The following is a 19,338-nucleotide window of genomic DNA, read 5'->3' as shown; positions in this document are numbered from 1 at the left end:
CATGGTCTTCATGGGTGTTTTATTGGATGTGTATACAAACAGAAGCAGCGGTGTCAGGCAGTGGGAGAGAGCGTCTGAAGGCTGCTCTTCACGGTAGCCAGATTCTGTTTCCAGGAGCACAGTGTGTCATTCAGCTGCTGCCACTGCTGTTTGCCAAAGGTGCGGTGTGTGCTGTGGCTACAGGAAGTGAGACAGAAACCAATCACGTCAGTATGGGCTTCAAACACAACCCTTACTACTACTACTACTACTACTGCTTACCATTTTTGTGTATTTGTATGTTTTCAATTTGTCTGAAATCAAAACTAGGTAATGACTTACCTCACCACGACCTTCCGCTGTGTCTGGTCAATCTTGCAATAGACCATTTTGGTCCGAACAGCTAGAAATTCACATGAATACACAGTAAGTATGTGTGGTTGTACAAAAACATGGACGCAAAGCTTTTTGAACATTCAATTTACATACACAGTTGAGCTTAGGTTATACTTTATTGTCCCAGTCAGAGAAATTTGTGTTGGACTCAGAACACTGCAGCCGAAAGCATAAATGACCACATGCAGACATAACATGTAGTGACAAAACAGTTACTTTTAAAATATACAGTGTTTAAATAGACTGCAAAGGTAGTGCAGAGCCGTACCGTCAATGACGAAGGCCTCCACATCTTCAGCACCGATCTGCAGCTCCTGCTGCATGGTGTCAAACGAGATCTCCTTCATCTCTACCGCCATGCCCATGAACGTCAACAGCCTCATTTTTGCCATGTTCTGCTCATGAGACAAACCTGAAAACACAACATGAAGCATTCGGTATTTAATTTGATCCTCAAAGCAACATTACGCCACTGGACTGTGCTTTAAATAACTCACAATGACGCTGCACCCAAAAAAAATTTATTATATATTTATATATATATTCTATAACATGAAATTTATCAAAATGTTTAAAAAATGTGTTTTTTTTGCAATGTGCTACTGTATAAAAAAAAATAAAAAAAAATTATATATATATATATATATATATATATATTATATTTTACAGTAGCACATTGCAAAAAAACACATTTTTTTAAACATTTTGATAAATTTCATGTTTTATATATTTTTATACATGTTGATTTTTTTTAGATTGCAAATAATTACATTCTGTGGCATTATGAACTATGTAAATTAGACTATACATATTAATAAAATATTTATCTAGCAATCTCTATTCTAAATCTATTCTATTCTTAAAAACAAAAAAACTTGTCCCTTTTAGACTTGCACTATTCATTTACCAACTGCTTTTTGTATTCTATCTAGGTTTTCTTTTTATTTATTTTATACAATTAACAAAAGCAAAAAAGGCCTCTAACACTAGCTTGCTCTAGTTTTTTCTATTCTATCGGTTTTCTTTTTATTTATTATATAATTTAAAATAAAAAACCCTTGCTACATGTACTACGCTAAGCTAACTGAGACATTTTGATTGCTTCTATTGTCCTCATTTGTAAGTCGCTTTGGATAAAAGCATCTGCTAAATGACTAAATGTAAAAAAAAACAAAAGCATATTTTATTGGCAATGACTTCAGGCAATCAATAGTCATCGTAATTATCAATATTTTATTGTTCCTGATTCAATTAGATCATTCGCAAAGATTCTGATGGGAAAAATACGTTGAAAAATTGGGCGGTCACTAGCTATGTTTCCATCCAAAGATTCAAATGAAACTTATGCGCATTACGCGCATTATGCACATATGCGAATAAAGCACCATTTCCATCCAACGAGTCAAAGAGAACAAAATCGTCACTTCCTGGTAAACTGGCTCTAAATATCACTAAGAAAACCAGGAGAAGCCACTGAATATAATAATTTTCATATATGATAAATTACTTGCGCCTCAGAGCGAGCAGACGAAACACAAATGCTGTCAATGCTTTCGGAGGTGGATGCCAGCTGTTTGGGAACGCAGTCGTGTAAGATAATTATACATAAATACTTTGACAACAGACTTTGCTCAGGCATTTCAGAATGACCATAACAACATATAGATGCTGTGAACGAGATCGGTCCGCTGCTAGTCAAGTTATCCCGTCTCATAGCGCAAAGTCACATGACTTTTTCGATGCGCATGGAGGAATTTATTCGGTAAATGTGTTTCCATCGTAGTTTATGCGCATTTAAAAAGTTGATCCTACTCAAATGTATACGTTTTTTTATGCGCATTTTTAGAATTTATGTGCATCTTGGCGTTTCCATCCAGCGTTTTTTTAATGCGATATTCCAAAATGTGCATAAAAATAGGTGGATGGAAACACAGCTACTGTTACGCTCTATTAAGATGTTATTGGATGTTGGCTGAAGAAGACGCTGACAGACTACAAATATTCACCGTTTCACCCTCTCAACAGAAAATCTGTTTACGTTAATTATAAAATCATCAAATGAGAAGGTCATTGAGTCGTTCCCTTTTGGGTTCAGAGGGAGGTGCTCACTGTTAGATCAACACTTCATCAGGACTGGTCTGAATTGCCTGTCGCTGGTCAATGACAGGGAGGATCCTGCTCTAATTAACGTTTGCCTTTTAAAAGAGCCAAAACTGCTGAGACTCAAATTCCACCGGGCCAGTGACACCACAGATAACAGAAACGCGTGTGAGCCTGTGCTCAACACTCCACTGCATTTAAAAACAAACAAAAGATGAGCAGCAATGCACAGAAGCCATTTTTAAATGTTATTTTAAATATGAAGCAACACTCAATGCTAATTAACAGTAGCTTTAAAAGTTACTATTATACTAGATTAACCACAGTACAAAATAAATGCTTTTTTCTTTTATGCAAATTAAAAAAGAAAATAACAAAATATGAAGAAATAATGTAACAAAATATAAAATGTGACCCTTGACCACAAAACCAGTCATAAGGGTCTATTTCTTTTTTAAAATTGAGATTTATACATCACCTGAAACCTGAATAAATAAGCTTTCAATTGATGTATGGTTTGTTAGGATAGGACAATATTTGGCTGAGAAACAACTATTTGAAAATCTGGAATCTGAGGGTGCAAAACAAATCAAAATATTGAGAAAATCACATTTAAAGTTGTCCAAATGAAGCTCTTAGCAAAGCATATTACTAATCAAAAATTACGTTTTGATATATTTACGGCAAGAAATTTACACAATAGCTTCATGGAACATGATCTTTAATTAATATCCTAATGATTTTTGGCATAAAAGAAAAATCAATAATTTTGACCCATACAAGGTATTTTTGGCTTATTTCTACAAATATACCCCAGCGACTTAAGACAAATATTAATAAATAATGTATAATGTTGTTTGGTGTTTTAACACCATGCCAGCATCCTTGGCTATTTGAAATAGTATAAAAGAGTCATTTAAAAACCTATACAAGGTTTTAGCAGTTTGAGATAGAAACTCTAAAATGAATTTGGGGTCGATAGTTAAATATCTCTTCAAAAGTGTTTGCCGAGTAATAGAATTTCCTAAGAGAATTTAACCAGCACAATAATAAAACATAATACATACTGGACTCAAGAGCATAGTGGTAGATCTACATTTGATATTAAAAACTTGTGTATAATAAGCTTTTAAATGTGTTATATCGGTCTTTTTTTACTCCCTAATATCAGTATCGGTATCGGCCCCAAAAAACCCGTATCGGTCGGGCTCTAATATATATATATATATATAAGGGATGTGCGCGACGATTAATTTGACTGACGTTTAAACAAAAGTTTTGCTTATTCAAATCAGCTGGGGAAATGCAGAACAATGGAAAATCAATCAATAGCCTGACAGAATTCTTAATCTTCATATAAGGTTATCCAACATATTAAAACAAGTCAAAAACAATAGGAAGGTTTATCAAAAAATAGCATTAAAATGGCTTTTAAAACGTACTTCGCGTAGGCTATATCGTCTAAAAAAGTTTACACAAAACTTTTCCGTTTCCTTCTAATTCAAAATAATCCCACACCTTCTCGTCTGGTCATTTTTGAACTCGCCGCAACTGACACGAAGAAAACGCATGTGAGGTCTGAGGTAAAAATGTAGTTTCCGCCCAGATAAACTTTTAAAAAGAATGTATTATTTTTCAAACGTTTTATTTTAACTTGTTATTTAAAATGTTTTATGCAATGTTAAAATGACGGTAATTTGAATGATAAAATCATGTTTTTGTTTTTTCTGTCGTGTAATCGACTATTGTTTTCAGTGTCGACTAGTAGGAGCTTTACCGTTTAGTCGACTAGACCCGCACATCCCTAATAAATATATATATATATAATAATAAATAATTAAGATAGCAGATAAAAGGAGTTGAATTTTTTCTTCATTATGTACCAATTACTTAGTAAGTAAAAGTAGTTAAATCTAATTAAAAACTGATTAATTTACACATTGTGTGTGTACTTTGCATTTTGCATGACTGAATCCTATAAAGACGTTCAGACTGTACTCACCGAGAGACTCAATGAAGTCTTTGTTGCTCTGGTAAAACTTCAGATATGCAGCAAGCTTTGCACTGACAAAGATAGTCAGGAGCTGGAAGGAGAAAGAGGCGTTTTATTCAGAGAATTTCTGAAAACGATTTAAAGTCCGTATTCATTAAAAAAAAAAAAAAAAACATCCTTACATCGTGGATGAGTTCTCCCTCCAGGAAACGCACTGGTTTCAAGGCTAGGAGATGGTCGAAGAGATAGGTGTTTGGGTCTTTCAGGGCACGGACGATGCACCTGGGAGAGCAGAGCGTAGGTGTAAATCACTAACAAAGACAAAAGCAGATCTGACAGAGAACTGACAAGAGAAGGTCATACCTGTGTGCATCCACTCGGGCTTGTGAAGCATTGTCCTCTGTATAACTGCCCAGTAACTCCACCATCACTTTAGCTGCAGCTTCACTGAAAGACAAGAGTGTAAGGTCAAATAAGCAAAAACCACAAGCTGCCTGGACACAGCTTACCTGAAATCAAATGAGCAGGTACCTCTTCTTGCAGTCGACCAGCGCATCATACACCAGACGGAGCAGAGTGTGTTTCTTCTCTGTATCTAGATTCCAGTCTGTGATCCACTTGCGCACCTGCACAGAACACAAAAACCCAATCATGCTGGGATTCATTTCCTAATTACATAAATACTAAGAGAAACGAGCGGTTTGAGGGTTGAAGCTGATGTTGGCTATACAGATTAATCTCACAAAGAAATTTGCAGATCATAAGCATATCGAAAGAGAACAGATGTAGGGCGGGGACTTGGTTCTATGCATCAGTTGATTGGATGTTCAGATGTGGGCGTGGCACTCAAGAGGAAGATAAACATAAGCTTGACATTTTCATAGGACTAAACATTAGGAGATTGATTTAAAAATAAAAAAATGCAACATATGCACAGATAAAGTGTTTACAATATGATCTATAACACGCATTTGGAAAACAGATTTTAGGAAAAAGCCTACTTAAGAAATTTAAACCTAGGTTTTATTGATTTATACAATAAAAAAACAAAAACATTTCCACCCCAAATTCTCATTACTGTAACACACACTTTTTTACTGTACTTTCCTCATTTACTCAAGGGTAAAAATGTACTCATTCTCTTTACTGTAATACATTCACACCCATCAGGACACATTTTTTTAATCACTAGCAAATGCAGTTTACAGATGATTTTAGTATACTGTACAAATGTGCATTTTAAATACATATTTTCTACATTACAGTAGGCTACTAATTGGAGAAAGGGGACTTAATTTTTCACTTTGTGTTAATTATGATGAAATATGAGCTGGACATGTCAAGATTCATCCAAATATCTTGTGATGCATTTTAAAAGCAGGAAAGGAAATACTATGATATTCTTGACATGATGTCCATACCTGGTCCAAGTCTGTAGGTATGAATGCAATGGCATTGCAGGTGGCCGCCACTTTAATCAGACTGCAGTACACAGTGTGCCTCACCGGTGTGTTCTCATCCATACCATGGAACAGATTGCTCAAGCTGAAAACAAAGAGTTTAATTAAAACAAATGAACAAGGTTAGAAAAAAAAAAAGAGAGATTAATTTCAACAATACAGCGAAAGCACTCACAGCTGCATCCTGAGCGAGGGCCGCTCACCCTCACGAAACTTCACCAGCTTCTCACATAAACTCTCAATGAGAGCTTCCTGTTTCTCCGTCTCCAGAATCAGCAACAGGGAGACGATGCTGTTCATCACACTCTCCACATCTGCAGAGGAACACAAGAGCGCTTGAAAATGTTCTTGTAATTCTTTGCATGTAACATATAGGTTGTAAAGCTCTAACTTCAGTTACGTCAAACCTTTGTCATCGTCTTTGAGGCAGACATCACAGGCTTCAATGATCTGTGCCAGATCGACGTGCAGACCTCCTTCTGAATTCTCCTCAGAGATCTCAGCTCCTTTAGATTTCAAATAGGCCCGGAGCTCTGACGCCTACAAATGAATGAATACAGAAATGAAGCCAGCTCTTACAGTAACAAAATCATAATCCCACCATGGTGCATCACCAAAAAGCGCCCAACCTCTTCAGACAGGTTACAATCTGTGTAATATTTGTGGGTTGTGAAATGTCTGTTGTCAATAACAAAAGCAGACACGTGACTATTGATACACAATATCCTGCTGACATTGAAGAAACGGCGTTTCTACCGCAATGCAACCAAACAACACACCTCAAAAACAAGTGAAATAATACGTATGCACAAACATAAACTGTTAAATTGATTATTACTGTACCAATAAGTTGCATTGAGATCAGCTAAAGGCTAACAGATGTTAGCATCTACAAGCATGCTTCCGCAAAAAGGCTTTTACGTTACTAAAATAAGTTTGTAATAACGCACAAAAAATGCTTATGAAGTATTTAAGCATACCTGGTCCTCCTCCGTTATATCAATAAACGCCGGTACACTCATTTTATTAAATATTTGAAGAGCACAGATCAAAATCCACACTCGTAGCCTACGTTCACAGGCCGGAAAAGAATCTGTAAACTAGCCGGTGATGCTGACGTACTTCCGGGTCACAGACTTAAAGGGACAGCAAAACTTTGCTTTTTATTGGCGCGCGTTAGTGAGTTTGATATAATTAACGCAATTAAGCATTGTTAATGATTATTGTTGATTATTTGTTTCTGCTTCAGGAAACAGAACTACTGCCCTTGCAGTACAAAATGCAGATCTGAATATATCTGTTTAGTGTTAGCTGTATTTACCGCCATGACTTTCAAAAAAACGTTGTTGTTTTCAGTGGAAAAAAGACACTAAAGTATCTTCATACAATGTAAGTTTGTACTGACCGCAGCTCCAAAATGGCACAGCACAGGGGTTTTTCAACCTTTTAGAATTTAGATATATTATACAATATTTTTTTTAAATGCATTACTGTAATGTATGTTAAAAATCTCATTACTGTCATCACACACACACACACACACACACACACACACACACACACACACACACACACACTTTTTTTTTACTGTAATTTCCTAATTTACTTAAGAGTAAAAATGTACTAATTTTCTTTACTGTAATACAGTCACATATATACACATATACATTTCTTGGTAGTTTTTGTAAGACTCAGCAAGCAAGGAAATACTATTATTATTTTTCAACTGTTTAGATGCAACAGGCCCCTAAATATGATCATCCTCATAACCCCATTTTTAAAAGGTAGTAAGGAAGCTATATATTTTTATGTATAAACAACCAATTTATACTGTCAAATAAATTAATACGATTGTTGTAGTCCAATTTCTGTTAATTTTAATCATAATTTTATTTAGTTTTATATTTTTTACACAGTTTGGTTTGAAACATTTCCAAAGGCACTCTAGCAGTTGTGGCTCCCTGTTTGAAAACTCCTGCCATAATATATACCATCATAAAGGTAGTCAGCATTGTGCGCTATATTCTTCTGAAACCATTGTGAAGGAATATACCAACAGAGACTTCACTGAGTGAGTGAGTTGAACTCATAAACACATTGCATTACACCAAATACACAAAATAATGTTCTTTTTAGCAACGTCATATGACCCCTTTAAACATATCAAATGTATTTTATTTCTTATTCCTTTTTGCCACTTATTAATTTATCTTGTGTAAAAAATATACTGCAAACTGTGAATCAGTCTCATTTTCTGTGTTTAATGCATTGCTTACATTTTTAACCTTCAGGCGCATATCATGCGTGCATTTTTTGCACATCCATAAGTACAGACGGGAATTACTGGCACTGAATTGAAGTGAAAGGTATGTACAAGCTTAAGTACTCTGCATTTAACAAGTCATTCTGGGTTTAAAGTTTATGAGTCACATAAGTCATCTGGCCCTAAATAAGGTCTATCTAAGTGTCTGAGTAATTCTTCCAGCATCCGGTTATCAATCTTGCAATTAGAAGATTAAAGCCAAGCTGACCTTGGACACATAAAACAACAAGGGTGATGGTCTTCTGAAAGTTAGATGATAGTATTACATTTCGAGTGCCAGTATGGGACCACCTTGACAGTTCCTTGTATTCCTATCTGAGGATTTATGTGCGTCCCTCAGGTCAAGGCAATTCCGTTGTCCAATCCTTGGATATTTCTTCCGTGCTGTGTAGGTTTTCCTTACTGTTTTTCTGTAGAGAAGAGGTAGATCTTATAAAAGCTGTCTAAATGAATGAATATACAAGTGTCTGGCTGGAGGTACTGCTGATAATTAACATCATGCATGAAATAATGTTTCCTTTGCCTTAAGTCTTAATTGGAAAAGAGCTTGAATCATGTGTAGCCAGTGTTAGGGGCTTTTCAGAATTATTCACTGATGTTTCTGAAATCGTTAAAAAAGTTTCATTTTGATGATGTTGGGTCTGTGTGGTTGGCTGTTTGCATTGAGTCACAGGGAGAGGTCTGAGATACTGACAAACTTATATGTGTGAACTCCATGCAATGCCAGAGAGAATGTGGGAGCATTCACAGAGAGGAAATAGCAGTGATGGACCAATGATCACTGTAGTTTTAAATCTACTAAACACTTTTATTGCATTTTCAATTTGAATGTCACTTAGTTCTTCTGTGTGTCACAAGCCAAAACTGATGGAACCATCATTTCCAAAACAACAAAAAATATTTGTATAGATTTGTAAAAAATTGAATTTTAGAAAAAAAGTGCAAAACTTCTACCTTTCTCGGGGTATAAACAGCTTATCACTGGGCAGTACCCTCAAAGGGTACCTTCTTTACCCCTAAAGGGTGCATATTAGTGCCTTATAGAGTACCCTTCATATGTACTTGTTTACACTTTATTTTACAGTATGTGTATTTACAGTGTACTTACCCAAGGAAGCACTGGTAGTATATGGTAACTACATGGGTAAAGCTTAGGTATAAGGGGTATAGGTTCAGGGTTAGAACCAAGTTATTACCCAGTTATTGTAATAGCAAATAAGTATATAGTATCTACACATGGAACAGGACTGTAAAATAAAGTGCTACCATGTACTGGTATGGTACTATTATGAACGGGGTGAAGAAAATACAAAGTTATTCCTTTGAGGGTACTAGCACATTTCTTCTGAGAGTGTATTATTTGTCCTGATGTCTGGAAATATGAGTAGACATCAGTTTTGTCACGACAACTCTCAGAGGGTTTGGCATGGTATGTACATGACAATGTTAATGTGTTTGGTCTTGGCGGAACAGATCTGCTGTTGCAGAGCAAGTACCGAGACTTGCTACTGCCAATACATCCACAGACATGCCGCTGTGAGCATGTAAGAAATATTGCTGCTGCACATATATGAAATAACCCCCATATAGAATACATGAATCACCCCGTATCTATACAGGTGGAGCTGGGGAAGGTGGAGGATTTCTGAAGCACACTGCAACTGCTACAGCAAGCACTAGCCAAGTATTTAAATACTAAGCAGCAAGCTCATTGGCTGCTGATACGAAAAGAACCAATCAGCTGCACCGTGTGATAATGATGTCACTATGCCAGATTGAGTTAGAGCTATCGGACTGCGCCATATAGAGTTTAATGACAGAACTTTGGATTTGTCAGATGTCATGTCTGGTTTGTGCTTGTGTCTATGTGGGATGAATCAAGCCAATCTCACGGGAAAAATCAAACTATTTAAAAAGATTTCATATGAATACACACAATGTGATCCATACAAAAATGTAAAATTTTTAGAAAAATATAAGCATAAATATCCACCCTAAACTGTCAGTGGGCTGTAGGCAGATTTTACGAAAATGTATGAATAATATTGTACAAATTCATAAAAATTAGCCACCAATTCACCAAAACATAAAATAGTTTTTAATATTTAGCTTATACAAACCATATTTATACTTCAGTCCAGGTTTACTTTTTAAACAGTATTTTTTTCATAGGGTTCAATGATGGAATTTCCTATTTCTAATAAAATACTACATTTTTTCCTACTATTGTTATTTATTTATTATTTAATGTTTATCTATGTGTATATGTTTCTGCACTATAGCATACGGGACATCGGAAACGAGGAAGAAACTATATGGAGAGCAGTTCCTAATCACACAATCACATGTGATGTTGCTGAAATGAATTATTTTGGAAATTATAACCAAACTTGTCTAGTAGGGTGGGAAACACATCCTATATTTATAAAACATTATGAAAACATCTGATTAGTTCATAACATTACTGTAAAACATCAATTGTCAAGTTACATGATTGGTTTGTGCATCTGTCCATGTGGGATGAATCAACCTGATCTCATAACTTTATTAGTTAGGTGCCAATTTTACATAAATTCGTACAATGTGATTTGTACAAAAATGTATGATTTTTAGAAAAATATTTATGTGGAGCATAAATATCCACCCCTAACCATCAGTGGGGCGTATAGGCAGATTGTATGAACACTTTATTTCAATAAAAAATATATTTAAAAAAAATATATAAAAACAGGATTGGTTTCTGCATTTGTCTAATTGGGATGAACCCATCCGATATTATGGGAAAATGTAATTATTTTATGAAGTGCTGTTTTTGTTTGAATTTATACAATGTGAATTGTACAAAAACATACTATTTTCAGAAAAGTTCCACACCTAAACCTAGCCATCAATGAGGTGTAGGCAGATTCTATGAAAATATACGAATAAGATTGTATGAATTCATACAAATTAGCCACCAGTTCATCAAAATGTAAAGTAGTTGCTGTGAAATGGTGTTGTTTGAACATTTGCGTTCAAATCTTATAAGCTTATCGAAACCAATAAGTCCATTATTTTTAATAAGGTTCCGTGATGCTGTTTCTTAAGAAGGTCTTAAAAATGTCTTAATTCACCCTTCCATAAATTAAGGCATTAAAAAGTGGTAAATCAGAAATATTAAGTATTAAACGAATAGTCATGCCATTAAATGTTGCATGCATTGCTAAAAATTAATATCTTTCTCAGTATTTTTGTGTTGTTTTCACAATATAAATATCCAAACACCCTTTAAAAGGTAATTAAATGTACCTCCATAAAACCTGCAGAAACCCTGGTGATGAAACTTCCTATTGACATGAATGTTTTTAATAAAAACACTATTTTCCCTACTATTTCTATATATATTTTTTAAAGATTTAATATACATATGGATCTGCACATATGTGACCCTGGACCACAAAAGCAGTCTTAAGTCTCTGGGGTATATTTGTAGCAATAGCCAAAAATACATTGTACGGGTCTCATATGATGCATACATCTCAATTTCAAAAAATTGACCCTTATGACTGGTTTTGTGGTCCATGGTCACATATACTGTATGTAACATACGGGACATCAGAAACTAACAAGAAACTATGCAGATGGAGAGCTGTTCCAAACTATACAGCTTTGAGACATTGTTTGAGATTGTTTGAACTGTGGTTTGCTGGAAGTCATTGAACTATGCTGGAATTTACAACCAAAGTTGTCTTACTGTACAATGCTTTTGACAAACACACCCTATATTAACAGACTGATTTAAACCATGTCCCTGGCTCTTTTTGATGATTTCTTTCTGTGTTATGATGAAAACGTTTAGTGTGATAGATACAAAATTGAGTGTGATAGATACAAAATAGATAGTCCAGACTCTGGTTCCCACAGTTTGTGTAACCACCTCCCCGTATCAGGACCGTTCTCCTCTATCAGCAAGGTCAGTGACCTCATCAGAAAGCGGCACGCCTGAGTGAATCACACACACCACGGGTGACTTGATTCTAGGTGCGCAGGAACAGACGGGGGCTGGACAGGAATGTAGGACGAATGGCCACTACCAAGGGGGGAAGATGTTAGATTACAATTAATATTACTGGAGTTATTACAGTTTCCAATCTGCAGCGTGTATTAGCACGGTTTCTCTGGAAAGTGTGTGTACTGGTTGTGAGTACACACTGAGTAATTCTCGTTAACATGTTTATATGTCTGCGAGATGACTAAAGTGACGACCCTGTTAAGGGATTACTTAATGGATTGAGTGTGTTCTCTTGCTGGAAGTGTTTTATGAGTCACTGGGCATCATGCATGAAGAAATAACATCTGAAATTAAGATGAAATGTCAAAGCAGGGCTCCATATGGAAAAAATATAGAGCCATCGGTTCCTAAAATGAAATTTTTAGGAGCCGAATGACTTAAATTGCATTGCATAATCTTCAATCACTGATTGCATAGCTTCTTGCTTTAGCAACCGTCGCTGCTGTGATTAAGGGATGTTTTATTTAAGTTTTACAAACTACAGTGTTTTTTAGTTGTAGCTACTGTATTTAGGATACATTACTTTCAGTTTGATGCTCTCACTTTAGTGATCCTGATCAAATGTTAATTAAATATGTTAAAATAATAATTAAATAATTTAAATGATTTGAAAAAGTATTTTAAATTACATGTTTGTAAGGGTCCATTCTAGCATTTCAGGCAAAAATAATATTCGAAGATCGCCTGGTATTATTCGATTATTATTATTCGAAAATCGCACCCCTCCCCCGCATGCACGCATAGGCTACTAAACAGAGAGAGAGACCATTCACGCTTTCAATCTGTATGTTAATAAACTGTTTAATTAATTAGGGAATAGGCTTTATAACTCAAGCTATATAAAGATTATGACGTGCTGAAACATATTAATATAATATCACCGAATGACGGCACTTATTAACATAGCCTAACAGTCCATCGATTAGCATAAATCAACTGCTCATAACATCAAAAACAAGCATGAAATCTGCTTGAGGAAATCTTTCGCAATCATGCAAAATTCCTGATTGCATGAAATCACTTTGATTTTGGCAGCAAAAATTTGCAGAGCTACAGTAAAGGTGATCACAGTTATTTTTTGGGGTATCAGTTTTATTCCAGACACGAGTCCAGTGTAATTATAACTCTAAGATATCACGCTCAAACATATTTAGTCCTGAATTTGTGATTTATGTATTTGAATTGCATATCAAATTTCCATCAATTTGAATTACACAGTTTAAACATAAACTAATAAACTTAATGTGATGCATATTTGTCAGTCATACATATGATGAAACTGGTAAGATTTCTGCACTCAAAATCGTGGCATAGTTTATTATTAACTATTTGCATTTATTTGATTTTATTGAAATCATCATGTTTTCAAAATGCTAAGAATGGCTAGTCGCTAAGAATCAGCATATGTCAGTTACAAATTCAGATAAAAATTATGAATATGGTTAAATATGGCTAGCTGTGAAGGAAGCATACAGCTAAAATGTGTGAGATTGAAACAAATTGGCATTATTGACAATAAATATATAAACCTGGCTATTGTATATTTAAAACACATCCAGTTTATTACACTAGTACACATTTCAACTTGTTGAAATGAAGTTGAAATTAGGTAAATTACAAAAACATGTTGACTTAACTTATTGATTATATCATTTTTACAGTGTATTACAGAAATAATACCCTTTTCATTTATATACGACTGCCAAATATGCATCACTTTAAGTTTATTGTTTTGTTTATGTGAAACTGTGCAATCCAAATGGATGGACTTTTTATATTCAAATATATATCAAATACACAATGCACAAAGCCATGGTGATTATCAGCGTGATATTTCACAACACTGTGTTTAGAATATGCGGTGATGAAATCACACAGAATGGGTTTTTGGTCTGAGTTCTCATGGAGTGTCTCATACTTTGTGTGCTGGGTGTGCGAGGGTGAAGATGTTGACTTCTTTACTGTAACTCAGCTGATCTGTGACCTGTTGGCCTCTGTGGACTGACTCACATGCACCTGCTGTTGCAGAGACACAGATAGCAGGCTTTTACCAAAGCTAAACCGCAACAAGATCCAGGCGCTTCACACTCCACTAATCCAACGGATATGAAGATGTCTAAAGAGGATAATAAGCATGCCTTTCATTTTGAAGTTCAGTTTTGCTGTCTGCTCTGCCTCATATGCATATGCAATATCTACATTTATTAAATCTCCATATATGAAATATATTGTCATAAGAAGTAAAAACACGTATGAAACAAACATTTTCATATATGTGTCCCTGGACCACAAAACCAGTCATAAGGGTAATATTTTTTGAAATTGAGATTTATACATCGTCTGAAAGCTGAATAAACAAGCTTTCCATTGATATATGGTTTATTAGGATACCACAATATTTGGCCGAGATACAACTATTTGAAAATATGGAATCTGAGGGTGAAAAAATAAATAAATAAATAAATATTGAGAAAATCTTAGAATTTAAGTACTTAGCAATGCATATTACTAATCAAAAATTAAGTTTTGATATATTTACGGTAGGAAATTTGCAAAATATCTTCATGGAACATGATCTTTACTTAATAATCTAATGATTTTTGGCAAGAAGAAAGAAAAATCGATAATTTCGACGCCAACAATGTATTTTTGGCTATTTCTACAAATATACCTGTGCTACTTAAGACTGACTTGTTGAAATGAAGTTGAAATTAGGTAAATTACAAAAACATGTTGACTTAACTTATTGATTATATCATTTTTACAGTGTATTACAGAAATAATACCCTTTTCATTTATATACGACTGCCAAATATGCATCACTTTAAGTTTATTGTTTTGTTTATGTGAAACTGTGCAATCCAAATGGATGGACTTTTTATATTCAAATATATATCAAATACACAATGCACAAAGCCATGGTGATTATCAGCGTGATATTTCACAACACTGTGTTTAGAATATGCGGTGATGAAATCACACAGAATGGGTTTTTGGTCTGAGTTCTCATGGAGTGTCTCATACTTTGTGTGCTGGGTGTGCGAGGGTGAAGATGTTGACTTCTTTACTGTAACTCAGCTGATCTGTGACCTGTTGGCCTCTGTGGACTGACTCACATGCACCTGCTGTTGCAGAGACACAGATAGCAGGCTTTTACCAAAGCTAAACCGCAACAAGATCCAGGCGCTTCACACTCCACTAATCCAACGGATATGAAGATGTCTAAAGAGGATAATAAGCATGCCTTTCATTTTGAAGTTCAGTTTTGCTGTCTGCTCTGCCTCATATGCATATGCAATATCTACATTTATTAAATCTCCATATATGAAATATATTGTCATAAGAAGTAAAAACACGTATGAAACAAACATTTTCATATATGTGTCCCTGGACCACAAAACCAGTCATAAGGGTAATATTTTTTGAAATTGAGATTTATACATCGTCTGAAAGCTGAATAAACAAGCTTTCCATTGATATATGGTTTATTAGGATACCACAATATTTGGCCGAGATACAACTATTTGAAAATATGGAATCTGAGGGTGAAAAAATAAATAAATAAATAAATATTGAGAAAATCTTAGAATTTAAGTACTTAGCAATGCATATTACTAATCAAAAATTAAGTTTTGATATATTTACGGTAGGAAATTTGCAAAATATCTTCATGGAACATGATCTTTACTTAATAATCTAATGATTTTTGGCAAGAAGAAAGAAAAATCGATAATTTCGACGCCAACAATGTATTTTTGGCTATTTCTACAAATATACCTGTGCTACTTAAGACTGGTTTTGTGGTCCAGGGTCACATATTACCATTTATATCTATATAGGTTTATGTATGCATAATACATTTTTGGATATATATGTCATGTACATATATATCCATCCTAAAATCTGTCAATGCATGTTGATATTATATAGGTAAATATAAAAGATGGACATTTAGAGAAATAATTACAAAAATATGTATAAACATTTATACATATTAATATATTAAACACATGTATAAACAGATTTTTTTTGTGTTGTAATAAAGTTGAATATATAATTAAAATATATTATTATTATATGCTTGCTACATATAATGCCATATAATAAATCATCATATATGTACATAATACAAATGTTACTATGGGGATTTTATATATATTATAAACATATATCTTTACACATGTAAATTTATGGGGCTGTCCGGGATCATTTGAGCTATCTAAAACTAAAACCATGAAAACGTTTTTAATACTTAAAATAAAGTATAAAAAAAAAAATCACTTTTTTTGATTTCAGCTAGCTGTCAAAGCAACATTTCCCATTTCTAAAATAACTAAAACTAAAACAGAAAAAATAACTATTAATTACTAACTAATAAAAAAAACACACAAAAGAATTGAAACATTAAATTAGACACTTTAAACTAAAATTTAAATGATAATGGAAAATACAAACAAACATTAAACACACACACACACACACACACACACACACACACACATAAAGCATGACACAGAGGGCCATGTGATGGAAGGAGATGTATTGATGAGTGTGAGAGTAATAGCTTGAATGATTTGTTTTGTGTTTCTGTTTTTGGGAGCCTCCTCTCTGTTGCTGTGCTGACTGTACTGTGATTTTGTCTCTGAGCAGATGTAATCTCTCTTCGGCCTGATAGACCCTGGATCATCTCACTCATCCCATAAACTATCTTCAGGTCAGCTCAAAGCACACTTTAAGAAACATACTCGTGTGGATGTTTACAATCACTCACTGAGAACCACTATATCTTTGAAATACATTTGGTGAGAAATCCCTCCATAAACCCTCCCAGCTTTGTGTTTTAGTTGATTTCTGCACATTCACACCAGGGAGGCATTACCTTGGATCAGTGACAATGTTCAATCCTAGGTGGGGTTTCATTTTATTGTTTATTTGATGAGGTGTATTTGTAAAAGGGCCAAAGAGTGACAATAAGCCAGTGTTAGTTTTTCTGGTTGTTTGTGCTAATAGATTCCTTCTGATCTAATTCTTTACCAGTTGCTCACCAAACTATAAAAATTATTGCAATTTTAACAGTAAAAGATTTTAAAAATACTATGGTAAAAGCCTGTTAATTTGTTAACAATAAGTTCCATTACTGTATACAGAAGAACTGTAATATATCTTTAAATAATTTTACAGTAAAATAAAAAAAACAAGTCATCTTATAATTTACAGTGAAAATTGTAAGAAGCTCCCAGAATTCCCTGACACTTTACATTAGATGGTTTTTCACTGAAATAACTATATGTTTCTCCATCAGTTATGTACATTAGAGTTTTATGTTAAAGGGATAGTTCACCAAAAAATGAAAATGTGATGTTTATCTGCTTACCCCCAGGACATCCAAGATGTAGGTGACTTTGTTGCTTCAGTAGAACACAAACGAAGATTTTTAACTCAAACCGTTGCAGTCTGTCAGTCTTATAATGGAAGTGAATGGGAATCACGGTGATGGTGACGGTCAATGGACTATTGACACTCCTAATTGAGATTGTAGATAGAGTGTCGATGGTCCATTTGAGAGATAGGTGGCGGTAATGCACTTATAAGTCTGCGATCTGCCGTAAAGCAAGAAGAAGAAGAAGACGCGTCACGCACCGGCTGAAGAAGACGCGAACGCGCTCTGGATGCGCTCAGGACAGTTCGGACATTGCGTGAATCAGCGGTAAAAAAACGATATAAATACTGTTCAGTTTCCACACACACACACACACACACACACACACACACACACACACACACACATAAAGCATGACACAGAGGGCCATGTGATGGAAGGAGATGTATTGATGAGTGTGAGAGTAATAGCTTGAATGATTTGTTTTGTGTTTCTGTTTTTGGGAGCCTCCTCTCTGTTGCTGTGCTGACTGTACTGTGATTTTGTCTCTGAGCAGATGTAATCTCTCTTCGGCCTGATAGACCCTGGATCATCTCACTCATCCCATAAACTATCTTCAGGTCAGCTCAAAGCACACTTTAAGAAACATACTCGTGTGGATGTTTACAATCACTCACTGAGAACCACTATATCTTTGAAATACATTTGGTGAGAAATCCCTCCATAAACCCTCCCAGCTTTGTGTTTTAGTTGATTTCTGCACATTCACACCAGGGAGGCATTACCTTGGATCAGTGACAATGTTCAATCCTAGGTGGGGTTTCATTTTATTGTTTATTTGATGAGGTGTATTTGTAAAAGGGCCAAAGAGTGACAATAAGCCAGTGTTAGTTTTTCTGGTTGTTTGTGCTAATAGATTCCTTCTGATCTAATTCTTTACCAGTTGCTCACCAAACTATAAAAATTATTGCAATTTTAACAGTAAAAGATTTTAAAAATACTATGGTAAAAGCCTGTTAATTTGTTAACAATAAGTTCCATTACTGTATACAGAAGAACTGTAATATATCTTTAAATAATTTTACAGTAAAATAAAAAAAACAAGTCATCTTATAATTTACAGTGAAAATTGTAAGAAGCTCCCAGAATTCCCTGACACTTTACATTAGATGGTTTTTCACTGAAATAACTATATGTTTCTCCATCAGTTATGTACATTAGAGTTTTATGTTAAAGGGATAGTTCACCAAAAAATGAAAATGTGATGTTTATCTGCTTACCCCCAGGGCATCCAAGATGTAAGTGACTTTGTTTCTTCAGTAGAACACAAACGAAGATTTTTAACTCAAACCGTTGCAGTCTGTCAGTCTTATAATGGAAGTGAATGGGAATCACGGTGATGGTGACGGTCAATGGACTATTGACACTCCTAATTGAGATTGTAGATAGAGTGTCGATGGTCCATTTGAGAGATAGGTGGCGGTAATGCACTTATAAGTCTGCGATCTGCCGTAAAGCAAGAAGAAGAAGAAGACGCGTCACGCACCGGCTGAAGAAGACGCGAACGCGCTCTGGATGCGCTCAGGACAGTTCGGACATTGCGTGAATCAGCGGTAAAAAAACGATATAAATACTGTTCAGTTTCTTGCACAGACC

At 34.9% G+C, this 19,338-nt stretch overlaps 1 protein-coding gene across 1 annotated transcript; it reads right to left on the bottom strand.

Moving 5' to 3' along the window:
* eif3m (eukaryotic translation initiation factor 3, subunit M) lies at positions 1 to 7,051 on the bottom strand. Its single transcript, XM_016463909.1, has 11 exons — positions 6,909 to 7,051; positions 6,336 to 6,468; positions 6,104 to 6,242; positions 5,890 to 6,013; positions 5,000 to 5,094; positions 4,832 to 4,915; positions 4,651 to 4,750; positions 4,478 to 4,559; positions 644 to 787; positions 322 to 382; positions 1 to 177 (listed from the first exon to the last, which is right to left on the bottom strand). Exons 1-11 carry the CDS (start codon positions 6,948 to 6,950, stop codon positions 54 to 56), a joined length of 1,128 nt encoding a protein of 375 aa, XP_016319395.1. The 5' UTR covers positions 6,951 to 7,051; the 3' UTR covers positions 1 to 53.
* Positions 7,052 to 19,338: the final 12,287 nt, after the last annotated feature.

This window comes from Sinocyclocheilus anshuiensis, unplaced genomic scaffold (genome assembly GCF_001515605.1).
Source record: "Sinocyclocheilus anshuiensis isolate Anshui unplaced genomic scaffold, SAMN03320099.WGS_v1.1 scaffold297, whole genome shotgun sequence".
In the NCBI taxonomy this organism is placed as follows: Eukaryota; Metazoa; Chordata; class Actinopteri; order Cypriniformes; family Cyprinidae; genus Sinocyclocheilus; species Sinocyclocheilus anshuiensis.
This window is presented reverse-complemented; position numbering and strand designations above follow the sequence as displayed.